Raw genomic sequence first — 26949 nt, forward strand, 5'->3', positions numbered from 1 at the left:
TCTCATGGATGTGAAGCTGTCTGAACTCATCAGAATTATATTTTTGAGTCAGAATGTTAGCTGGAGTTCACAAATCTTTTTTCCTGTAATTTATATTAACGGTGGAATGCAAACTAACACTCAGGTTCGGGTTGACCTTTTAATGCAATAATGGTAGAGTGGGGCAAAAATAGTCAAGGAATGAGTTTGTGCATTTTTCTCTTCCCATCTTCTTCTGTTGCCAGGCGTCTACTCCAGAGGCTGATGCATTGCAGTGGTGGGTAAAGTGAATCCTGTATTTGTAAATCACTTTGGGGTCTTGAGGGAGGAAAGCTACTTAGAAATGTATGATGTTGTCATCTCTGTAGCAAAGTGGTCGCCATGGGGCTAACAGGGTTTCCCAGAGCAAATGGCGATGGAGCCATGCTCCACTTGTCCCTGTTTGTTAGGGAGTGTTTTTCCCTGTGTAATTTGTTGTGATGAAGTTAAACAAAGTGGCAAGTTCCTCAGCTTGCAGACCCGTGAGTAAAGAGTTATTTTTGGGTTTCTCTGAGCAGTCTCTTTACAAAAAGCTCCACCTGGCTCTCGCCCTTCTTTCCCTTCCATTACAGTTGATAAACAGTGTCTGGTGGAGAAACAGGAGACACTGTTGTAAAGTTATTATATGTAATTTGTAGATGCTGTAAGCGATAGGCATGGCAGCCTCAGAAAGAAATATAGTCCTCTAATAGACCAGCGCATACAGTACATAGCACAGGAAATAATAATGTGCCGTCATACTTCATAGAATAGAATCATAGAATATCAGGGTTGGAAGGGACCTCAGGAGGTCATCTAGTCCAACCCCCTGCTCAAAGCAGGACCAATCCCCAATTAAATCATCCCAGCCAGGGCTTTGTCAAGCCTGACCTTAAAAACTTCTAAGGAAGGAGATTCTACCACCTCCCTAGGTAACGCATTCCAGTGTTTCACCACCCTCCTAGTGAAAAAGTTTTTCCTAATATCCAACCTAAACCTCCCCCACTGCAACTTGAGACCATTACTCCTTGTCCTGTCATCTTCTACCACTGAGAATAGTCTAGAACCATCCTCTTTGGAACCACCTCTCAGGTAGTTGAAAGCAGCTATCAAATCCCCCCTCATTCTTCTCTTCTGCAGACTAAACAATCCCGGTTCCCTCAGCCTCTCCTCATAAGTCATGTGTTCCAGACCCCTAATCATTTTTGTTGCCCTTTGCTGGACTCTCTCCAATTTTTCCACATCCTTCTTGTAGTGTGGGCCCAAAACTGGACACAGTACTCCAGATGAGGCCTCACCAATGTCGAATAGAGGGGAACGATCACGTCCCTCGATCTGCTCGCTATGCCCCTACTTATACAGCCCAAAATGCCATTGGCCTTCTTGGCAACAAGGGCACACTGCTGACTCATATCCAGCTTCTCGTCCACTGTCACCCCTAGGTCCTTTTCCGCAGAACTGCTGCCTAGCCATTTGGTCCCTAGTCTGTAGTGGTGCATGGGATTCTTCCGTCCTAAGTGCAGGTCTCTGCACTTGTCCTTGTTGGACCTCATCAGATTTCTTTTGGCCCAATTCTCCAATTTGTCTAGGTCCCTCTGTATCCTATCCCTACCTGCCACCGCATCTACCACTCCTCCTAGTTTAGTATCATCCGCAAATTTGCTGAGAGTGCAATCCACACCATCCTCCAGATCGTTTATGAAGATATTGAACAAAACTGGCCCCAGGACCGACCCTTGGGGCACTCCACTTGATACCGGCTGCCAACTAGACACGGAGCCATTGATCACTACCCGTTGAGCCCGACAATCTAGCCAACTTTCTACCCACCTTATAGTGCATTCATCCAGCCCATACTTCTTTAACTTGCTGACAAGAATACTGTGGGAGACCGTGTCAAAAGCTTTGCTAAAGTCAAGAAACAATACATCCACTGCTTTCCCTTCATCCACAGAACCAGTAATCTCATCATAGAAGGTGATTAGATTAGTCAGGCATGATCTTCCCTTGGTGAATCCATGTTGACTGTTCCTGATCACTTTCCTCTCGTGTAAGTGCTTCAGGATTGATTCCTTGAGGACCTGCTCCATGATTTTTCCGGGGACTGAGGTGAGGCTGACTGGCCTGTAGTTCCCAGGATCCTCCTTCTTCCCTTTTTTAAAGATGGGCACTACATTAGCATTTTTCCAATCATCCGGGACTTCCCCCGATCACCATGAGTTTTCAAAGATAATGGCCAATGGCTCTGCAATCACAGCCACCAACTCCTTTAGCACTCTCGGATGCAACGCATCCGGCCCCATGGACTTGTGCACGTCCAGCTTTTCTAAATAGTCCCTAACCACTTCTTTCTCCACAGAGGGCTGGCCACCTACTCCCCATGCTGTGTTGCCCAGCGCAGCAGTCTGGGAGCTGACCTTGTTCGTGAAGACAGAGGCAAAAAAAGCATTGAATACATTAGCTTTTTCCACATCCTCTGTCACTAGGTTGCCTCCCTCATTCAGTAAGGGGCCCACACTTTCCTTGGCTTTCTTCTTGTTGCCAACATACCTGAAGAAACCCTTCTTGTTACTCTTAACATCTCTTGCTAGCTGCAGCTCCAGGTGCTATTTGGCCCTCCTGATTTCATTCCTACTTGCCCGAGCAATATTTTTATACTCTTCCCTGGTCATTTGTCCAATCTTCCACTTCTTGTAAGCTTCTTTTTTATGTTTAAGATCCTCAAGGATTTCACTGTTAAGCCAAGCTGGTCGCCTGCCATATTTACTATTCTTTCGACACATCGGGATGGTTTGTCCCTGTAACCTCAATAGCGATTCTTTGAAATACAGCCAGCTCTCCTGGACTCCTTTCCCCCTCATGTTATTCCCCCAGGGGATCCTACCCATCAGTTCCCTGAGGGAGTCGAAGTCTGCTTTCCTGAAGTCCAAGGTCCGTATTCTGCTGCTTACCTTTCTTCCCTGTGTCAGGATCCTGAACTCGACCAACTCATGGTCACTGCCTCCCAGATTCCCATCCACTTTTGCTTCCCCTACTAATTCTTCCCAGTTTGTGAGCAGCAGGTCAAGAAAAGCTCTCCCCCTAGCTGGCTCCTCCATCACTTGCACCAGGAAATTGTCCCCTACATTTTCCAAAAACTTCCTGGATTGTCTGTGCACTGCTGTAGTGCTCTCCCAGCAGATATCAGGATGATTAAAGTCGCCCATGAGAACCAGAGCGTGCGATCTAGTAGCTTCTGCGAGTTGCCGGAAGAAAGCCTCATCCACCTCATCCCCCTGGTCCGGTGGTCTATAGCAGACTCCCACCACTACATCACTCTTGTTGCTCACACTTCTAAACTTAATCCAGAGACACTCAGGTTTTTCTGCAGTTTCATAGCGGAGCTCTGAGCAGTCATACTGCTCCCTTACATACAGTGCTACTCCCCCACCTTTTCTGCCCTGCGTGTCCTTCCTGAACAGTTTATAACCATCCATGACAGTACTCCAGTCATGTGAGTTATCCCACCAAGTCTCTGTTATTCCAATCACGTCATAATTCCTTGACTTCACCAGGACCTCCAGTTCTCCCTGCTTGTTTCCAAGGGTTTGTGCATTTGTATATAGGCACTTGAGATAACCTGCTGATCGCCCCTCATTCTCAGTATGAGGTAGGAGCCCTCCCCTCACAGACGTTCCTGCCTGTGCTTCCTCCCAGTATCCCGCTTGCCCACTTACCTCAGGGCTTTGGTCTCCTTTCCCCGGTGAACCTAGTTTAAAGCCCTCCTCACTAGGTTAGCCAGCCTGCTGGCAAAGATGCTCTTCCCTCTCTTCGTTAGGTGGAGCCCATCTCTGCCCAGCACTCCTCCTTCATGGAACACCATCCCATGGTCAAAGAATCCAAAGCCTTTTCTCCGACACCACCTGCGTAGCCATTCGTTGACTTCCACGATTCGATGGTCCCTACCCCGGCCTTTTCCTTCCACGGGGAGGATGGACGAGAACACCACTTGCGCCTCAAACTCCTTTATCCTTCTTCCCAGAGCCACGTAGTCCGCAGTGATCCACTCAAGGTCATTCTTGGCAGTATCATTTGTGCCCACGTGGAGAAGCAGGAAGGGGTAGCGATCCGAGGGCTTGATGAGTCTCGGCAGTCTCTCCGTCACATCGCGAATCTTAGCCCCTGGCAAGCAGCAGACTTCTCTGTTTTCCCGGTCAGGGCGGCAGATAGATAACTCAGTCCCCCTGAGGAGAGAGTCCCCGACCACCACCACCCTCCTCCTTCTCTTGGGAGTGGTGATCTTGGAACCCCCAACCTCAGGACAGGGCATCTCATGCCTTCCAACCAGTGGAGTCTCCTTCTGCTTTCTCCCCCTAGACGTATCATCTGGTCCACTCTCCGCAATGGTACCTGTGGAGAGAACATGAAAACGGTTACTTACCTGTGTCTGCGTTGCTGGTACCCGGACATTCCCCCTTCTTCTTCTGGAGGTCACATGTTGCCAAGCTTCTTCATTGGCCTCTTGGCTCCGCTGTGCAACCTGCTCTAAATCTTTAGAGCTTTGTGCCCGTAGAAGCATATCCTGATTTTTGTCCAGGAAATCCTCAGATTCTCGTATGCAACGCAGGGTTGATATCTGTTGCTCCAGACCTTGAACCTTCTCTTCCAATATGGATACCAGCTTGCACTTTGTACAGACAAAGTCGCTTCTGTCCTGTGGAAGAAAGACAAACATGGCACATCCAGTGCAGGTCACAATAGCTGAACAGCCTCCCTCCATATCACCTTCCTACTATGAGCTTTCTCAGAGAAGCTGGCAAGATGTAAGTCTCAGTGGGCTTCCCACCCTCCCTACCTAAGGCTGTTGGACTGAAAATAATAATGCCTCTATCGTACATAGTGGGTTTCATCCATAAGACCTCAAAGTGCTTCACAGAGGAGGGCACTATTCTTATTCCCATGTTATCGATGGGGCAATTGAGATTGAGAGGGCAGTGACTTGCCCCGAGATCACCCAGTAAAGCAGCAGCGCCAGGAATTAAAAGCGCGCCAGGGCTCCTGACTCCCACACCAGTGTTCTAGCCACTGGGGCACATGGCCTCCCTTTGTTAAATACACTCCCAGGAGTGTTCCGTTATTCGCGTTCCCTTTGGCAAACACTGACTTTGCTTCACATGCTTCCATTGGATCTTAAAATAAAAATTCATTTTGGGGGGGGGGTCTTACTGAGTGAGATCCAGTGTTCAGGTTTGTAGTAGAGATGAAAGCTGACATTAGCAGAGTTTTGGGAATAGTATTTCCCTGCTGCAACATACCCAAGACAAACACACAAAGATATTTTTACACAGCTAACAAGAGCCTTAATTAAAAAAAAATTGCAGGGGCAAAATGAAGCCTAGTCTTTCCTTTTCATACCACTGGGATCTTTGTTCCTCCATGTGTGGGACCTGATTCAGCTAATTAGCCAGATATTTGCTCGTGTGTGAGGAGGGCACAAAGCCAATGTTCATGTTTAAAAGAGGACAGGCAGGAATAATTATTCTTTTTTTCCAAAGTGATTTTTTTTTTTTTAACTTGCAGACTAGAAAAAAATATTGGCTTCATAGGTTAATGCGCTCTGCCGGCAGCTTTAACTCATGTCCCTCCTCAAGAGACAATGCCAGGTCTCTGTGACCTTGGCAACAGTACAAAAAGTCAAATTTCCACATGGATAAGCTCTTCCTCCAGTGACTCAGGCACGGCGCTGCTTGTCCTTCAATGCCCAGTTCTCGCTACCTATTTCTCCCCAACAGAGACATTTATTTTTTGTGGCCATTACAATGAAAATGTCTCTTCTGTAATGTTTGTGTCCCCCCAGGTTCCCCTTTCTGCAATCTCAAAGGTGCCATTCTCAACATTTTCAAATACAAGAGAATTACATTATACAACCGCTAATGGTATGAGGTTGGGCAGTGTCAATAGTCTACAGTGTCATTGCCGCTTAGATAATATGGGGGTGGGTGCAGGATAAATTGGGTAGACAAGTAATCTGGTCCAGGACAGATGTGGATCTTTGCTTCCATCCATGGGTCCATAAGAGGTGAAATCAATGTCTGTTAGGTTCCTAAATACCTTTGAGGGTCTGGGCCTATGAGCTGACTACAGCTGCTTATCTAGGGGACTTAATCATTTACCTTCAGAAGTGTAGGAGAAAGAGAGAGCCTGGAGCACTGGGCCTGGTGCACAATCTGAGGCCTGAACCAGAGCCTGTGAACCAAAGTCAGGCCATGTATTAATGGAGATGTTTACAAGTTTACTATATGACCATGGCAAAACTATTTCTAGTGTGGCTAAAACACAGGCACTCCCAAGAAGCAACACACACCGAGTATGTGAGAGAACACACTCCAGAAGATTAGCCCAGGGACATCCTGGCTTACCACCAGATCAGACGGGTTGCTAGAAGTAATGAATAGGGATGTTGTGCCCAAGACACCTGGAGCTTGATACATGGGGCGGTGACAAGCAGATGTCATGAAACACATAAGAGGGTACGAGCACTGTATGTTCAGTCTGTAAACCTTGGGGACAGCAGAAATTCCTGCTGCTGGGCACTCATGTATTAGTGTACCTATAACCACAGAGCCAGGGCACGGGGACAGTGTCTTGAGGGCAATAAAACTGGCCGAGTGCCTTTGTCATGGAACCGTGCTGGTGGTCCTTCTTTCTGGGTGGTACTATCGAGGTCTGCTGGGCCAACATATGGCGAGAGCGCACATCCACCTGACTGACAATAAGCAATAGAGACTTGTGCTTATAGATCTGAAGGTCCCAGCTTCAAATTTCTGCTGTTGGTCCACCTAGCACAAGAGTTACAAGTAGATACATAGATTCCAGAAATGTAAATACAAACAAACCCTAAAACATCCCCAGCAATGCTGCTGCTGCTGCTACCCCTGTACATTAGGTAAGACAACATCTTGCCTCAGTCTTCAAATACTTCTAAGCCTACTGAGGTGGCCATCCCTTCAGTACTCAGTAAGATATCCCCTCAGCCTGCCATTGTCTCCTATGTACTTGTCCCAGTGCCAAAAATCTTACCAGCCAGGGGCTGCCAAACACACAAAGCTCATCAGACTGCAATGCTCCAGACATTTACAAGGGATGCAGCTAAGTCAGTTCCAGCTTTCCCTGGGACTCGTTCTCTGTTCAGCCTGCAACTAACAGCTATATGCTCGGACAGAACATCTTGAATCCGAATCTTTCCCCTATGCAGAGCTACCAGGACCTTGGTTCCTAGGGGCAGAGACCCTGCGGCACTTCAGCTCCAGTGCCTGTGGGCCAGTTAGATGAATACTACATTGTCTGGTTGATATTTTGCAGTTTATTGGGTGTTCTTGTTTCAGTGCTTATTGAAGGTCAGGAATCTTACATTCAGGCGTTTGCATCTCTTACTGCATTTGTGCATCTGGCTGGCTGTGAAGGAACCTGTAACCGCTGCATGGGTTTAACTCAGTTCCATGTTGATGAAGGTCTCAGGCTCTACCAGCCATCTATTGTTAACCAGGATGATCTAAGGCAAACAGCTCCTGTAAATTAATACATTCCCTTCAATGGCTTTGCCCCTGATGGTGTCAGAGAGCCATCTGCCTTCCTGCGATGGGTGAGAGAGACAATCTCCAAGGAACGGTGAGCAAGGCACCTCCAGTACAAATCACCCCCAAAAAGAGCTGGTCAGCCCAGCATGGCATAATGGATTCCAAGCGATGTATACAGAGCTCATAGTCATCAGCTATATTACACTCATATGATATGGAGGAAAACAACTCAGGCCTTCGAGGGTGCAAGAAACCCCCATGCTTTACTTTTTAAGCACTATCATTTAGCGTCACTAACAGTGGGAGTTTTATCTTTACTAGGTCAACTGCCGGCAGCTGTAGCATAGAAACACAATAGATCAGTGGTTTTTTTCAAGCTTTTTTCATTGGCGGACCCTTAAAAAATTTCAAATGGAGGTGTGGAGCCCTTTGGAAACCTTAGACATAGTCTGTGGACCCCCAGGGTCCGTGGACCACAGGTTGAAAAGCAAAAATCTGGCCTTCAATTGTGAGTGCTGAGCACTTGAAAATCTGGCCCTCAGAGATCAATGCACAAATATAGATTCCCTGAGACACAATCCGTCACACTCTGCAGACTGAGTAGCATGTGGGTCATGACTGTGGATTTTCTCTGGGCGCATGGATTTGGGACAGGCGCTTTAGTATGCATTTGGACCCAAGGGTTGGGGGAGTTTGGAGTCAGCTATGTGGATTACATTGAGGTATACAGTTTGGAGCATTTTGGCCCTCATTTGTGTGTGTGCTGGGGTAAGTGCAAGAGTGGTTGTGTTTAGATTAGGAATTTCCATGACTATTTGTGTTTTATCTACATAAGACAGGAGGCCCCCATTGTCTACTTTGTTCCTGTAAGGTTCCCTTCTTGTCCCCATGGCTGATCCCCATTGTTTTAGCCCTGGTGCCTGGAAAATTCTTCAATTAATGCACCAATACTCAGATCTTGAAAAAGCAAGATACTATATGCTTTACTGAACTCATCTGCCCCTTATGAACATCTAAATGTGCACTGACTACAACTCCCACCTTCCTGTCCCAACTTCTTCTGGGTCCAGTTGAAAACCTGGGCTGGACTGTATGGTAATGGTCTATTTGTCCATTGTTCTAAAGTTAGGAATGTACAGGGTCGCCCCAAGTTGTTACACACAGATCCTCAGTATTTCATATGTATTTTCTTTTTCTTAGTATTTCTGAAATGGAATGAAGTGGCAAAAGGAGGATTATGGGTCCCCCAGGCAATTAGTACTGAGGTAATAATAATATCTGTGTACAGAAAGTGGCAGACATTTTAACGTCAGATGTATATAGAGATTAGAGCTGTCTGAATGCTTAGAAATATCTGTCTATTAATTTATTCATGAAAAACTGTCAGTATTCATCAAATAAATTACTCAGCAAATCAGATCCAACAAGCTACAGAGCAGGTTGACTACAGCCAATACATACTAGTTGAATATACCATTTGATGAATAAATGGTAACAGATTCTGAATAATGTATTCAGCAAAGAATATTCGACAAGCTCTAATGGTCCTAGGTAATGATATGAGTAGAAAGTATGAATTTTTGTCCTAGACAGAAACTAAATTTGATAAACATATGCTGCCAAACTCTTTAGAATGGGAAGAATTCTTCCAAGTCTGTATTTTGTTTTGTCTCCGTTTAAACTGTTTTGTTACAAAGAAAATGGAAAATGCAGCCATGGCTGACATTGTCAAGATGCTGGCATTATTTTAACAGTGACATTTTAGCCCAATGCTTTGAAGTTTAATAAATGGCAGTGGACTGCCCTTTGAACAGCTGCTGCTGCTGCAGATGGCAGGAAAGAGAGCGAAGCTGCTCTGGTTCTATAAAGATTGTTTCAGTGCAGCTGAAAATTGTATTTATTCTCAGAAATCATCTGTCATCACCACCGTCTTCTAACAGGAGCAGTGCTACACATTTCACGTGTGCACTGTGTTTATTTTTCGTGTGATTTCCTCATAGTGTGATCTTTCTTGTGCAATTATTACAATGATGAATTTTAGCTTAGCTCCTCAGCTTCAGTGCAGTTGTGCAGATTTACACCAGAAGAGGATCTGGTCCTCTAAGGTTTAGACCACCTACTTTGTACGTTTTTTTTTTGTTGCAATTATCCTACCCCAAAGACCAGCTGTGTGCTTTGTAGCTTACAGACAAATAGAACCATATGATTGTAATTAATGTGATAGATTACCCTGTCTCCACAAAGCCCTTTGCTTTCTTTGAAAGTCAGACTCTGTCGTGCAACTTCTCTGTTGCCCTGAATCTTGTCTAGACAATTTTACAGTGCAGAGTCCAGTGCAAAGCAGATAGAAAATTCTGTTGTATTGCACTCACACTTTGCTCTCATGTAAATGACAGCTTTCCACAGGTCTCCACTTTCCCCTCACAAACTTATAAAGGCTCGTCACATTCCCTAATCCCAACCTGGTAGTCTTCTTCTGGGTCTCTTGATCTTTGTCTGCTGCTTGATCTCTCCTTCTCTTCCTTCAGCCTCACTGGGGACTTCATTGTATATGGCGGGGATCGGCCCGTCAGGGAAATCTGCTGGCAGGCCGGGATGGTTTGTTTATCTGCAGCTCCCACTGGCCATGGTTCACTGTTCCAGGCCAATGGAGGCTGCGGGAAGCAGCGGCCAGCACATCCCTCGGCCCACACCGCTTCCACATCTTATTTCCAGTCGGAATTTGTCTATCTTTAATGTCCAGCCATTAGATCATAGTACACTCTTCTCTGTTAGACTGAAGAAACATTATTAAATATTTGCTCCCGATGTAGATACCTACAGGCTATAATCAAATCACTCCCTTAACCTTCTCTTTGTTAAGCTAAATAGTTTGAGCTCCTCGAGGTTATCACTATAGGGCATGTTTTCTAATTGTTGATTCACTCTTGTGGCTCTTCTCTGAACCCTCTCCAATTTACCAACATCCTTCTTGAATTATGGGCACTGTATTCCAACAGCAGGGCATTCAGACACACTTATCCTTAATCCACTCAGTGGTCACGTCTGTTCCGTACTTACCGGGGAAAAAAAACCTCCTGCTTTTATCTTGGGATTTCATTCAGGCAACTGGTGTAGCACCTGGGCGTGAGTCTGACCACACCTACGCTCGCTTTACAGCAGCGTAAGTCCACTGACTCAAGTGGTCCCTTAGTCTTACTCCTTTCTCACCCCGGGCTACGTCTAAGGCTGTGGCCACATTTGAAATGCTGCAGGGGCACAGCCGCTGCTGAAGGGCTGCATATAGATACTTGTTACAGCGCCAGGTGCGGGTTCTCCCGCCGCTGTAGTTAAGCTGCCACTTCGAGAGGCGGGAGCAAGGTCAACAGCCGAAGTCTTCCCTCAAGCTAGCACTTAAACAGCGGTGTTCTCCGTCGCTCAGGAGTGTGGATTTTTCACACACCTCTGAGCAACGTAGCTGGGTCACCCTAACCTTTCAGTGTAGACCGGCTCTAAGTTTCAGGACTAAAGATTAGCTGAGGGGGCTGAATGATCCTCTGCACCACTAATTCAGCATCTCGGGGGCTAAAATTAGAATGCCGCTCCTTGGCTCTGTAACCCACCCCTTGGGTATGTTCTGCAGCACAGTGGCAGACATTGCCAAGGCAGTCGCTTCTCCATAGGCAGCAGAAGTTGAAGAAGTAGGAGTATTACCAGAAACACTCCCTGCGGGGAGTTGTTCTGGCACAAGGCCATCCTACCTGCACCTGAGGGCTACGCTGAGCTACACCTATTTTCCTAAGAAAACATCTGACAAAAACAAAACAGAAAAAAGAAAAGCAAAACCACTGAGATGCTCATTTAGCACATAAGGACTTTTCAAGAGTGACTCTGCCCAAGCCTGCCTTTGATATGGTTATTACAGGATCGACCAGCATAGTTTGGATTTCTTTATGATAAATACTATGCAGACTAGCAGGGACATTTGGAAGAGAACCTAAGTGATTTAGGAGCCCATGCTGTTGCAGCTATTGGTATCTAACCTAACTAGATGAAAGCTAGCGCAGGTAAGTCTACAGATGCTGCAATCACTCCTCCGATTGCAGGGCTCAATACTTACATTTTCCTCAGTTACATTGGTGCAACTTGACATGCCACCCAGCTGGCATTGTTCCGCTCGTATGAACGAGAAGACGTTTATGTCGTATACTTAATATGACCAGGTAGGCTAGCTGTGTTTACTGTGGCTGCTTGAACATATCGTCATGGCTATTAGGGGGCTCCTGGAATTAAGATATTACCTAGTCTACTGGCGTCTGGTGTGTTTTCAGAGTGTAGCCCAAGGCGTTAATCAGTTAATGTTTGAAGCTGAAGTGCTATATGAAATGCTAAGTATTGTTATTAAGGAGAGACGATAGGGTGGGGGTGGGAGGGGCAAAGAGGCTAACTTTAGCTGTGTTGTATTTTCCGCAATCCTGTTCCACAGGCCAGCTTAGATTGGCTGGGGAGGTAGCTGCAGCAACATAGCCCTGTGACACGTCTCTCACTCAACGTGTCAGCATCCCAAGCCCTAAGAGGCTGAGCTGCGAATGAAGCAGGGCACTCACATGGATATGATACTGGGCTATTTTTAGATTTCCCCATAAGTTCTGGCTCTGTCCAATACACAATAGTACAATTATTGCTTTGACTATTAATCATTGTTTGAAAATTCTGTGCATGGACAGCTTTGCTCTATAAAGTATAAGTTACAGTTCTCTGATCCATGCTTCCATTTCTTCTATCAGTTACTATTAAAAGCAAAGGCCCTGCAGTCAGCTCTGCACCTGTGCAGAGAAATCACTGGAGTCAATGGGCTTCACATGGGCCCAAAGATCCATCTGCAAAGATTCAGTTGGAGGACCAGGGCCAATGTTACATGCCAGTTAGTACAATGCAGAATAACAGAAGCATATGTTCCACTAAGCCAACATTTCAGTTAAGTCTGGGGTGTGTGAATGAAACAGAAGAAAATACTTAGTCTGATGGTCACACAATACTCATGTGAGCCTGGAAATATAGCACAACTCCTTAAAGAAACATACACCAAGAAATCACACACATACATTGACTGTACCCAATAAATGTCAAAGGCAGAGAGCGTAGGAAAATGGCATTTCTCCCCATGATTTACTATTCCATACAGTACATCTGAAGCCTCTTCCCTCTCTCTCAAAAAAGGGACCGGTGCAGCGGGAAGAGCTCTATCGTGATTAACAGGAGTGTGGTATGTGAGGTTTGGGAGGTAACTGTCCCGCTCTACTCAGCTCTGGTGAGCCTCAGCAGGAGGACTGTGTCCAATTCTGGGTGCCACACTTAACGAACAATGTGGCCAAATTGGAGGGAACTATAGGGGAGCAGCAAAAATGCTCAAGGGGGCTAGAAAGCAGAATCTGTGAGGACAGATTTAAAAAAAAAGTTGACATGTTTAGAAAAGACTTTAGAAAAGAAGACTGATGGGAACCTGATATGAAGATGACAGTGATCGATTGGTAGAACAAGTGGTAGTGGCCTTCATCTTCAGCAAGGGAGATTTAGGGAAAATCTAACTAGAAGGATAGTTAAGTACTGGATCAAGGGCAGTTGTGGACTCGCCATCATGGGTGTTTTTTATCAACAAGTTAGACAGGCATCTGTCACGGATGGTCTAGGAGTACCTGAGCGGTCTATGTGTATGTATGGGGGAGGGGGTCTGGACTAGATGACCTCTCGAGGGCCTTTTTCCAGCTCTATATTTCTATAATTCATCTTTAGTATCACTGCTCACTGCCAGAATTGTGTTTATCTTAACAGTTTGACTTGTGTAATAAATCTGAACATGTCTCAGCACAAATTAAATGCATACATATGCCCTTTTACTTCTTCACCTTAAGGGGAAAAAAAGACAAATTATGCCCTGTGAAGGAGCCATTTGCTATAAAGTGTAAAAATGCTTTAATATTAATATTTTATAATAAAATTCATGACATATTTATAAACACTCTATCAAGCATTTACAACTGAACCACAACTGAGAGCTTGTAACGGAATAAATAAGCAAGGACACAACTAGTATGAAATATACATCTCAATTTTTATAATTGTGTGTGCTTTATTCTTACACGAATGGAATGGAGGTGTAGAATATTTACACTTAACAGGACTGTAAGCTGTATAGTGTATTTTGTAAACTCCAGTTCAGATTCTGATTATCCCTAACTACATCTGGCTTGAGAAACATCCCGTCAAGCACACACACAGCATCAAGTATCAAACAAAAGCAGTCTGTGTACAGCCTGTTGCCAGCCATTCAAACTTAGGAAACAAATCCAGAAATTAAGATAATTAAAGGTTCGTTATTCCACTGGGGGAGGTCAACAGTGTCAATTGTTTAGATGTGATATACCCCACCCTCTCAAATGCTGTCTTATGTCAGGCTTTTGTGGTTAGTCTAAACCGGATCAACAGGTCAGGGAACTGAGTGAGGTGCCAACGCCGTGTGAGGCCAAGAGGCAGAATCTGGCCCCCAGTGGTGTAGTGTTCTGCACCCAATAGCTCCTGTCACTCTCAATAAGAGCTTCTCTGTGCCAAACCCGTTTGAAAAGCCACCTGCTGTCTGGGGCAGAGACGCTGGTCATTTTGTTCTGTGCATTCTGCCCCACTCCAGGACTGGGCCTCCTACGCGCTACCCCGGTACAAATATTAAGTCGTAGTAGTAATAATAGATCCAGGTGGGAGCTTAGCACTTTTAAAAATCTCAACCAAACTGTGAGTGCTGAGGAGTTTGGCAAATCTAGCCCTTAATGTTATGGAGTAATAGACTGTTGGTTCCTAAATAGAGGCTAATGTGAGGGGAACTATTATATGTAGCTACAGCTGAAATGGGATGAGCGCCACTCAAGTCAATGGAGCAACAATGCTGTACACCAGCTGAGGATCCAGTCCCACCCCCGCATTCTGAATAGAATTTAAATTGTCAGTGTTGATAATGGGTTGTGCCCCATAATATATTTCGAGGGAACTGTTCCTCTCCTGATGTATTGATGAGCAGTTATTAATGCTGCGCTAGTTGACTAGATGCTGTGTTATAATTTTTGACGGGACTGGAAAATATATTTACTTCGTTAAGAAATGGGCTCAAGTGCATGAAACCAGTCACCAGATAAAACTCATGCATACAATTGCGAAGAGGCTGTTTAAGAGAAAAAAATCCATATTCAACATTGTGACTGACGCAAGACCTCCTTTTGTGACTGGGGAACATGGTATGGCTTTAACTCTGAGGCTGTAAAAAGAGGACAGAGGCTTTTGTTCTTGAGTGCTTATTCTACAAATATTTACACACATGGTCACTCACTGAATAATCCTTTTGTGGACTTAAAAAGCAAAAAACCAAAGACCCCCGCCCCCGACTTGACTAAATTTTGCTAAGCATTTGTAATGATGAAAGTGTAACACACCATCAAACTCTCCATAGAAAAATAATATAACTAGCTGAGATGGTGTTCACTAACTAGGTCACTAGGACACATAGCTAGAGATGGCTCATAATTATTATTAGCTCAGATTCAGCATTGCTTTCCAGAGTGAGGATTTGAAATCCCAGTGCAAGGGAGAGATTTAACCCTGACTTTTCTTTCACAGCGTGCCTTCTAGCTCATCAAACCATGCTAACTACTAACACAGTTACGTTACATACTATCTATTTTCAAGAGCGCCTTTAGTATAAGAGGTTACAAAGTGCTAGTGTAGACAAGGGCCTCTTTAACTGGCGAAAAGGGGAATTAAGGTAGAAAGAGAGGCTCTTGCATTGGGTAGTTAGACCACTAGAGTGTAAGTTCATTGAGCCCCAGTAGCAAGTACTAAGAGAGGCCAGTGCACGGAAGATGATTTATGGGGAGGAGGAATAAATAGGTTGAAATATTGCACATCTGTACAAAGATAGCAAGATGTCAGTGTGATCGTTCATGGATGGACAATAAGCCATGACATTTTTGGTTCAACTTAGACCCTGTGGTGCTACACATCGTGCCAGAACATGAGAAATAGCACCAGTGACGTGATCTGACACTTTTCCTAAAGGGTCCAGCATGTGCATGTTGTCTCCTAGACACCTGCAAGTTTTTTTCTCTAGACAGAGAGAGATCTGCTAATGTTTACTGGTATTAGCACCAATATGGTCTGAGGCGCCAAACTGAGATCTTTTTTGCACCAGATGTAACTGAGTTAACTTCATATTTCTCTTCTCCCTGCCACCCAATGCGACTTCGAATGGCTGCATTAAAAAAATTAACTGCAGCACTAAGTATGCGGCAACATGAAGCGCAAAACATCGAGACACAAAACAAATGGAGGTATAAACCCTGCAGGAAATAAGACCTCTCATTGCTGCTGTTGGTGATTTTTTTTTAAATATATATATGTTTTATTTAAAAAATATAAGAAGTGCAATGGCAACTCTAAATTGGAAGCACAAACAACAGACAGGAAAAAATAAATAATGTACTACAGTAACCAAAGACTGATGGAAAAATTGATTGTACTCAGCCATAGTGTTACTGTTCACTGTAAAGCACAGCACATGACAAAACAGAACATTTACTAATAGGATAATATCTTAAAAGGTCGCATGCTGAACTAAGAAACAAAGAAGCAGATGTGGTTGCTTAAAAACAGAGTTGAAAATTAGAATGGAGTTCCTGCTTTGGGATACTTGGTTATCAGTTCAGGTGGGCTCGGGCCCAACCTGAGACAACAGTACTTTGTCAGCATGGAAATATCCATGACTTCCAAGGATCTAGGACCTTCCTGTGGATTTCTGCATAATTATCCAGAATCTAAGCTTTTTTTTTTTTTTTTTCTTTTTAATGTCTAGCCCTTCTGGTGATAGAGATAGTTTAGAAACTCTATGGGTATTCTGTCTTTGAATCTGTGCTGGCCAGGCAGGAAAAAAAATAACAATAGAGGAAGCATGAACTTCTCACATCCATTTTAATACAGTGTTAACCATGAGGCCTAATGAATGCTACAGGACCCATATTGCAAACCCTGTCACTGCTGATGGCTGTTTTATAAACATCCAGCGAATCAGCCTATTTACTGAGAGTGGCTGCATGTACCTGTCATATCAGGACAGCATAGAGACATAAGGCTGAAAGTTTTGGATAGACAAGTAACTGAATATTCTATTGGTAACTCGGGTAACTGAAATGTTTGCCCTTAAAATGTCATTATACATTAGGATCGAAATAGCCACCAGCTAAAATGTGTTGGACTCCTGCAGTATTTTGTAGGTTTTCTATAAAATGCGGTCCAGCAGCAGCAGCAAAGGCAGTTCATCTATTTGTAACTATCCTCCAGATGTGGTACAGCGAAATCTGTATCAGTATATGAAATAAGGGCCAAGTGAAACAGCAAGCAAGAACTTCCCACCCCTGCCCATATACCCCAAGCTGAAATTCCACAGATTTTCCCCAAATTCCCCACAAATGTCCATTGCCCCAGTCTGGTGAAAACACCTGTTGACTGTGAAATGAAATGATGACACAAGTTAGTCAGTGGCCTGCCGGCAAAAAGGACTAAATGCTTCTGGATTTCACTTACAGCATAAGGAATGATTATAAAATGTTTTCCAATGAAGATTACGGCACCCTTCAAGAGAGAAAATAATACACTGCATTCAAGTCACTGACATTTTGCCTCTGAAAAATCATCTGTTTCAATTTAAAGATGCATCATCCTAGTATTTCCAAAACAACAACAACAACAAGAACAACAAAACCCTGTAAGGTAGTCAATTTGAGTTCTTTCCACAGGAATTGATCATGATTAAATAAAAGGAAAGAGAAGGATTAAGTTGAGAAAAAAAAAAGCAAATTGCCATCTAAAATTTAAGAAATTATAGGGTGTGTTAATATTATTAGATAATTTGTTGCAAAAAGGGATAGTGCAACTTGAAGGTCCTCTTTACATTTTACAGCCAGACCAGGGTGCAAATATTTAATCTTTCAATTAATTAATCTTTACAAAATATCTCACAAAACATTTTTCACCTATAGAAATTAGTTTCTATACATCAATATATTTTAATTTTTATAAATTATTCCATCATTAAGTGCCTTCTATCAGTATAAATGATAAAACAGATAATCCAAAATTGTAAAGCTTTTCCCAGTTGTATCCCTCCTTGTCAGTTTAGGTACTGTGAATCCTTACACATGTGAGTGGGTATATGTGTGATGTGAAATGCTTCTGTTCTCTTCCCAACACCAAATTCCATTGAAATAAACTACTGGGGGTTATTTCCTGATATAATGGTGTGTCCAGAGAGGAAAAAGAAATGCTTGACTTGGTTTTGGAAATCAAAACATGTGCATAGTTACCAAAGTCAAGGTGTACCAACTACTGATGTGCAATGACAAGCTTAGCACCCAATCCAACTTCAATGGGAATCTTTCCATTGACTTCAATAGGAGTTGGAACAGGTTCTGTGGGCTCAATCCAGCAAGGTGCATGTGGCCCTGATCCACCAAAACACTGAAGCACATGCTTAGTCCCATTGACTTTAATGGGACTACCCACAGGTGTATGAAACGGGGTCAAGTGTTCAGCCCCTTGCAGGCTCAAGCCCTACATGAGGTTCAAGAGCTGGGAAACTTCTCTTTAAACCGATCAACACACCGAGCTCAGCCACTGAAATCGCTCATGATGTCCATGTGGGTGCAGTAGTGGCTAGCTCCCTTTGACAGAGGGTCCCCATGTCAAAAGTTTATACCTACAACAGGTGCTTTGCGCACACAAGAGATTTGCTTTGTATGGTAAAAAGTCTTTTTGTTCCTACCCTTTTGACCCATCACTGTCCTTCATGGCTTCAAACACTTTGTGTTGTACATTCATAAAATTTCACATTGACTGCAAGAACATAAATGCAACAAAAACAGGAAAGCCTCAAAATAGCATAGTGTTGTTTTCTTCTAAATATTCTTCCGTCATAATCAGAGGTGCAGTGGCTAATTTATAACTTTTCCTTTGAAGGAATCCAGATGAAAGGCCCAGATTGTTCTTCAATTACAAGTTTGCATTGATTATATATTTCTTCTAAGCTTTCTCCTTGGACAATAGCTGCAATATGAAAACAATTCATTTTTTAATTGGTACAGTCTACAACAGCAGCTGTCAGCACAGTTTCAATATTAACCTAGAAGCTGATAAAACTGGAAGAAATAATAATAATGCTCATGAACTGTGCAGTGTAGGGAAAGCCATGCACCGTGAAGATCCCAAATGAGTCCAATACAATGGTGATCCACCAAAACAGAGATCCAGTGCCATTGCTTATTGTAAGAGCATTAGCCTGGGCTCACCTTTGCTGTGGCAGGGAAATAAACATGGCACCTTGTTGTGCTAGCCTGAAAACCTGCATCCCAATAAGAAGTCACTTCCAAAGGAGGGCAGGATGTGGGATTTCTGTTGTGGGAAGTCAAGCTTTGCATTTTGCCAACGGACTCCTTAGGAGCCCTGCCAGTGGAGGCTGTAGCAGGGATACACCGTCCATCTTCTGACTGACCTGGTTGTGGCCCCCCCCTTCCTGAACTAGTCGCTGCCCACTTTTCCGACAAACCTGGGACCCCAGCTTCTGTGGCCATAGCTTCATCCTGGCAGACTGTACCCTCATGGGGGCCATGGAATTAGCCCACACCTTTCACTAATGTAAAGATTTTTACTGCTGTAAGATTTTGTTGGTGACCCCAGGGATAAGGCAAAAGCTGAACTGAAATGTAGGTCACCATTAGATGTGTACACTAAACCTTTCCTATATCTGGGGAAAATTAAAACATTAGCAAATTAGTAGAGTGGCTCTTCAGAACATAACTAACCAGGTAGAAACTGTGCAAAGGGCAGCTGGAGATACTTTTTGTGCAAATACGTCCAATTAGAGCTGGTAAAAAGATGGCATGAGCTTTTTGTAATTTTTGTGTGAAAACTTCAACCCTTTATTCACTGCAATCTGCTATTTCTTCATAATATTTTGTGCAGCTCTACGTTCAGTTGCTACAAGACATTCAGAACATAGTTTTGTAGTGTTTAGCCACCTTTAGAATATAAAAATACAAATGTCCCTTTGCTTTGTCTGTAACGAATTAGTTACCTAAGGTCCATACACCGACCCGTTTTCAAGAACACCTCTCTATTGCCAGTGTTTTGCTGTAGCCCAAAAAACAGTCTAGATGTATTTGTATTTAACCCTTCAAACCTTGACACAAAGGAACATGCTTCCTCTATTGCCAGAAAGAGGCGTTTTGTGTTTTAATTTCAGAACACACAACACTATGTTTTGAAAGGTTGCTTCTTGAATGAAATGTGCTTTCTGAAGTTCTAGGTCTGGCATTTTTTGTGCTCAGTTTTACTGCATACATTGCAATGCTACTAGGCTATATATAAACCACAGCGCACATTGGGTAAAATCCTGGCCCCATTTCAGTCAATGGCATAACTCCCATTGACTTGGCCAGGATTTCATCTAGTATTGGCAAACTAGCTCCCAGTTTTAACACTTCAGTTGTGTAGTTCTGGCAATGGTTACAGTGAAATGAGATTATTTTATTTTCCCCACAAAGATTAGACTTTGGGCCATGTTCATGTCATGTATAAGTGGGTACCACTTTAGTGAAGCTGCATCTGCTTTTGCCAGCAGTGAGTCTGGTCTTGTACTATTTCATATTTTATATAGTGAAGAGATAGATCATTTGCCAAAGGGAGAAAATGATCCTCTTGGGAAATGAATTTCAAAAGTGCCGGGCTTGGCTCCCACTGCAGTTAATGGAGTTGTGTGGTCTCTGCACCGCTGAAAATCAGTTCTCTTGTATTTAGCTGCCTGAATATGGATTTAGGACCTAACTTTAAGGCAACTGAGTCTGAAAGCACTGACCTATCACCAGCTTTTCATTCTTCCATGGTAGAGCTGCAAAATTATTTACAAATGATTTGCTCTTTAAAAATCCTTTTGAGGTCAATATATTGTTCACAATGGTAAAGACAAATGCAGAAGTCCAGCAGGATAAAATTCTGTGCGGATCAATGCAAGTACCCAGTGCGAGGACCTGCTAAGTGAATCGCAGAATTCCTGATGACTTTAAGGGGAGCAGGATTGGGACAATCAGGTCCCGTCATGCATCACTGAAGTCAGTAGGAGTTTTGTCACTGACTTCAAGAGGCACATAATTCACTTCATACATATTCATTGATATGGGGCAGTGCTGTGCGAAGTGTTGAATGCATTCAATTCCCATTGACTTCAATGGGAACTGATAATGCTCAATATTGGGCCTTTACTGTGGCACTCATTCTTTCAAGCTAGAGATAGAGCTGACTTGTGGTCATGGATTGAACCCTTGGGGACAGGTGTTTTGAAGTGACTTCATACCTGTAAAATATTCTCCAAATTCTTGTTCTAATTTAAGTGCTCGCTCGTAGGTTTTCTTGGCTTGTTCCTCTGTAAGACGTTTGTTCATTTCCCTAGAAATATATTTTTCAATATTAGTTCAAAGTAATTAACAAATCAGCCCTTTATTGAATCTGAATTACAAAACGATTGAAAGTCTTTCTAAAAGGTAAGCTGTAATTCAACCAGAAATGATTGGTCTTGAGACAAGAATTACGGGGTGGAATTCTTTGGCTCATGTTGTGCAGGAGGTCTGACTAGATGATCGTCATGGTTCCTTCAGGCCTCACAATTTATGCATCAATGAAAGCTTAACCTTCTGCAGTTAGACTGCATGGAGATGCAAGAGAGGGGTGACCATGTCTTATCCTAATGCATGCTGGGAGCACAGAGAGGCCAGGGGCAGCAATAGCCGTACAGGAGAGACTGCTGAAGAGGGGCTGTCCCTTAATGCCATGGGAGGCTTTTAGAGCGCTAGAACAGGGTGTAGGCTTTGTGGATCCTAAGATTACAATGGGTGTGGCTCCTGTGCAAAACTCCCACTGAATTATTGTACATCTGTTATATGTACAGGGACCTTCTTACAGTTGAACTCACACCACCACTCATTTTGCTGTAATTGGAATTTCAATTTGCATATTAATTTTGGAAATTTCGTTTTTATTTTCCAATAGACAGAACTTCATCGAGTGGAGTTCACTTTCAGTAGGTTCCACTGTCCATGTGTGCACGCGCACGCTTTAGTGAATGAGAAGGAGAGCGTGTCTATATTTCTTAGGCAGACACAGATATCTTAACTTCAGGAACAAGAGAAAAATCATAGGGACAAACAAGGGAAACCTCAGACATCTCTGGATTTATAGACTCTCCCTGCAAATGAGAGCAAATGATTCTCCCTTTCTCCATGGTGAAGATACAGCCATGAAAATGTAGCAGCTTAACAGAAATATCTCTAGCCCCCAGATGGCAGGTATTACCCATAAAGGCCTGACTGGTAACATTTATATTGTGCCACTGAGGCACAGCTGTCCTTTGGGTGCAGTGTGGAGATGCACCATCCTACCAGCGCTTGGCAAAGGATTTTGCCTCTGGAAGATGCAATCCCTCCCTAAGATTGCCAGCCTGATTTGCACCCCTGTGTGCCTCTGAATATGCAGGGATTACTCTTTTTCCTGGCCCCCACACCTTCCCTCTTCTCCCACAGCCCACTCATGCGAAGGCTAAGGACCATCTGGTACTAAGTCCCGCCAATTTCTTTCCTCCCCACCTCTTCAAAAACAAAACCCGAGGGAATGTAATGCAACCCTCCCTCTGTTAACGTGAGTTGAAGCAGACAGTCAAAATCACAGCCAGCCACGAAAACTTGACATTTCCAAGAGAAAAGGTAGCTTGATGATGTTCCGCATTGGTAGTATTTTCTGTTCCTGATTTTTCTAGTTAAAGGAGTAGCTTCTGTCATAACATTTGTATTGTAAAATGTAGACCATAAATGTACTGGATACCAGTAACATTCTTGTATTGCACTAGTTTTACCATTTGATGGAGCACACCACTTAATTACTGTAAGAGAGATAATTTTCTGTACATGTACAGCTGTTAATACTGTGTATTGGGGCTCAGAAAGAACAATGTCCATGTTGATTTAGTACTTTGTGTACACCAGAAGATGTCCAAAGTCTTAACAATAAAATACAGACCTAGTTTGCTTTACCTTTTCTATAACATGGTTACTTATTTTTCAGAAGAGCAGGGAACTTTGTCAAGGCAACATAGGGAAACAAGCTCACACCACATTATAAAAGGAAGCATCCTGTATTTCACATAAACCTCATTTAATTTTCTGCACTGAAACCACATGAAAATGTGGTAATGGACTGTACATGGCATGACATTTTATGCATGTAAGAAATTATGTGCATGATGATGCATAAAATCTTATGCCTGTGAATGCATGACAGCATGTATTTGTTACAGTTGACCTACCCCTTAGTTTCTTTCATCAGGGACAGAAATCTGCCTGCTGAAAAATGCTGTATATATATCATGGGTAGTTAAAGCTACGAAAATGTATTTCTATAAATGTCTCTAAAGTTGGCTGTTTGTATTACTGAATGTGTAACCCCATTAATGTTGCTTCATCAATTACATAATGTTTGTAGCAACTTCTCTGTAAAATATAGTACTCCGGCTCCATCACTCCAGGGGATAGATTTTCGAGTACAGGATAGGGAAGGTTTATTTGAAAACATACATCAGTCGTTTATGGGTTATATGAACAGGTTTGGAATTAGTATACGTAACTCTGACTCATCGTACTAAGCCGGGAACATTACCGTTCAGTGGAAGGGTTGCGATCGACCGAAAAGTCTTCAGGCTGGACTCTCGTGCATGCTGAGGCCTTGTTACTGTACTAGCAGTGTAAAGGGGCCTTAATTTATACTCACTTTAAGACCTTTTTAGATATTGCCAGAGTGATGTAAAGGAGCCTCAGGGTAAATGAGAATTGCGCCCTTCAGTTTTAATTAATCATTTCAGTGATGAGTCATCTCTATGGTTTTTGTCTTTGTGTTTGGTTTAGTTGGCAAATTTTTGTCGGGTGTGGTTTGTTTGGTTATTATATTGACGTTGAACATGTTTGCGTGACAGGGAGTATTGGTTAAGTGTAGTTAAATCTTATGCCTGGTCTATGCAGAGTTTATTGTACTGGTATAACTATTTTGGCTATGGATGTAGTTCTTTACTGAAATCATTATACCTGTATAATTAATAATGTGGACACAATAATATTGGTTTGAAGGTTCTCGCTTATTTCCCTTCCTGTACTGGAATACGGCACTTTTATACCTGTGTAACTGCATCTGCACTAAGGGTGTGTGTGTGTATTGATGTAACTATGCTGGAATAGTTAAAGTGGTACAATTTGTATGTAGACAAGCCCTTAGCTGTATTACTTGTCACTAGAAACCTTAGATTACTAAGGCCACGTCTACATGGCAACACTCAGGAAAGTTATGGTAAATCAACTGAAGTTAAAGCACGTTAAACCCCCACATGGCTGCTCTCATTCAGGAGTAAAGTGGTCTTAGTTCCCTCTAATGCAGGCTTCTTTGGAGAACTAAGCCCACTTTACTCCAGAGTGAGAACATTTGCTTGGAAGGTTTAACCCTCCATTTTAACTCCTGCACATTGACTTCACACCTCTAGCTGATGCGCCTTAACTTTCCTGTCCCCTTGTAAAAAAGCCTGAGACCTACTCCTTTCACTACAGTACAGTTCAGTACAGTTCACTACTTTCGCTACAGTACAGTTCAGTGACGTGCGTAACTTTCCTGGGCAAGCAGCCTCGGAAAGAATTGCATTAACTGTGTTAAGAGGTTTTTATTCATATTGGAAACTAACTATTGGTGATGATTCCTTAGGAAGACACATATAAAAGAGATGACTTCCAATGTGTCGGCTGCAGGGGAAAGCATGGAATTTGTACGTTTAAATGTTTTGGAGTGTCTGATTTCTATATATTTCCTATTCTTTTCAGGAATTTTCTAGTCTTATTCTGTTTGCATAACATACTCATATAAACCATGCTACAAGGACCCTAGTTGTTGTTTGTCCTACAAAATCTTGATGTTCTAGTTAAAAGCTCCTTCTGCAGAGCTTTTCTAAAATAAGACATTCAAAGATCTATAAAAGCCTCTAATTCCAGAAGCAAAAAATAATGGATTTCACATTGTTTGTTCCTGTAGTATTGTCTGCACTGATGAGATTTGGCTGAAAGCTTTTTTTACTCTAATGAAAGTAAAAAACAGCCTACCTATATTTTTGATACATATCCTTAAAGAAACTGCCACTAACTCGACAGGATTTATGCAGACCAAAACTTAGTATTACTTCTGTTTAATAATAGGATAACAATCACAACGCTTTGCATGTATATAGTGCTCTTCCTCCTTTGAGCTCTTCTTATGCTGCGTAGGTATTCTTATACCAAACAAATCAAACCTTTACATTATCTCTATCTCTCCTTTTCTAATTGTGTTGAATCTTGTATGTGTGTTTTCTGTACACTATATGCTTATCAGACATGGGACCATCTTTATTTCTGCGTATTGTACAGCACCAGACACAGTGTCAATGCTAAATAAATAATGAAAACATTTTACAGACGTGGAAAACCCAGAGCATCTAAGTCACTTCCCCAAAAATCAAACGGTGAGTGGACACAGGATATAGGTTGTCTGACTTCCATTCTCAAACCACTAGGTAATGCTGACTGGTTATTTATTGTGTAAATGAAAATAAATTCTTTAGTATTCCAGATTTCCTTTGATTTGTTTGGTTTTCCTGACTTTGGAGAACAGGCAAAATGCTGGCTTGAGACATTTGCTGTGCCTGCTGAGACAGGAGTCCAAAACTAGCCTGGAGGATTATATACTTACATTAGTGGCTCCAATGATTTAGGCTTAATGAAGACAGCAATGGGATAGAGTTGTGCAGCTTGTAACCGTTTAATAGCATTTCCTGATACATCAAGTATACAATGCTTGCCCTGTTGGAAACAGATGAGGATGTGTTTATTTCTGCAGCGTTTATTGCAAGTCAACCAAAAGAAAGGAAGGAAGCCTAAAATGCAGTGTTCCAGAAAACAAACATTACTAACTCACCAAGAGAAGGCTAGACTCCAGGGCACTTACTTGGCTGTTTACTTCCACAATATTTCTTTTGCTTTGATGCCAGCATAAGAAATAAATTGAAGATGTGGAAGACAACTTTAACAGTTTTGGAAGATCAAACAGGATAAACTTAAAGGTGGAAGGGGGGATTTTATGTGGACATCAGCAAATATTGTTCCTAAGAATAACAGCATGCCCTTGTACTTGAGGTCCAGAGCAGGAAATCAGGAGATCTGGGGTCAGCTCCTGGCTCTGACACAGACTCCCTGTGTGACCTTGGGAAAGTCCCTTAACCTCTTTGTGCCTCATTTTTATATCAGTATAATGGGGCTAATAATACTTACCTACCTCACAGGGGTGTCTGTAAGGCTACAATGATTAATGTTCGTGACACATTTTGTGTTATGTATTGTTGTAATACTCATCATTTATAAAACACTTTTCATCTTCAACTGCTTTACAAAGATGAACTATTTAAATAATCTGGACACTACTATATGAGGTAGGTGTGCATTATTCTCACTTTACAGGTAGAGAAACTGCGACACAGAGGTTAAATGACTTGGCCAGGGCCACAGAGGGAGCTTGCCTCGGAGATGGGATTAGAACTCAAGAGTCCCAGGCACCTAATCTTGTGCTTAAATCACATCCTTTCTCCAAGGTCAGAAAAATATAATGGAGATGTATGCTGACTGAAAGGTAGGAAGGGTGTTTTGCTATCCATATTGCTATGATGATGATATGTTCTTGGATGCGTGGTACCACATCTGGAACAGAAAGAACTCCAGACATACTGACTGGTTTGAATGCTACCCAAAGGCAGTGCTCCTGGGATTAAAGACCAGTGGAGAGAAATTCCACACCTCCAGATGTTGTGAGTTACTTAGCATACTTTGGGCACGGTAGGCATTCAAATAGTACTCATGGGCACTTAGCCTGAATTGAATTATATTCCTGTTGCATCTAGAAGTTAAAGTGAAAGGGATGACTTGGCAGAGAAGAATGACACCTTGGGTCAAGAGCACTGGTACATGCATACCCTTCACTACATACTGGAAATGGTCTAGTGTATCTTTAGGAGAACAAAAACCGTCCCTTTCCATCTCAGCTTAACTCTGAGTTTATTGAGAAGAAACTCTGCACATTTAAAACAAAAGGAGAGAGTATCCTGATGGTATCAAATAGTTTGGCCTTTGAAGAGATGGGATGGGGCTAGCTGGTCTTCTCCCAAAGAGGTAAAAAGGGAGGAAGTTTAAAATAAATAACATTTATTTACTATTATCCCTTC

General features: G+C 42.8%; 1 protein-coding gene across 13 annotated transcripts in view; it reads right to left on the reverse strand.

The window, feature by feature from the left end:
* Positions 1 to 16393: 16393 nt before the first annotated feature.
* Positions 16394 to 26949, reverse strand: part of DLG2 (discs large MAGUK scaffold protein 2) — a 1449547-nt gene continuing 1438991 nt past the window's right edge. For all 13 annotated transcript variants that reach the window (XM_043528333.1, XM_043528345.1, XM_043528361.1 and 10 more), the window contains 3 exons: positions 25428 to 25537; positions 20974 to 21065; positions 16394 to 18671 (listed from right to left, as the gene is read on the reverse strand). In XM_043528333.1, the coding sequence (XP_043384268.1) occupies positions 18565 to 18671; positions 20974 to 21065; positions 25428 to 25537 (309 nt within the window). In that variant the 3' untranslated portion in view covers positions 16394 to 18564. The remainder of the gene's footprint in view (positions 18672 to 20973; positions 21066 to 25427; positions 25538 to 26949) is intronic.

The sequence above is a fragment of the Chelonia mydas genome, chromosome 1, assembly GCF_015237465.2.
Source record: "Chelonia mydas isolate rCheMyd1 chromosome 1, rCheMyd1.pri.v2, whole genome shotgun sequence".
NCBI lineage: Eukaryota > Metazoa > Chordata > Testudines > Cheloniidae > Chelonia > Chelonia mydas.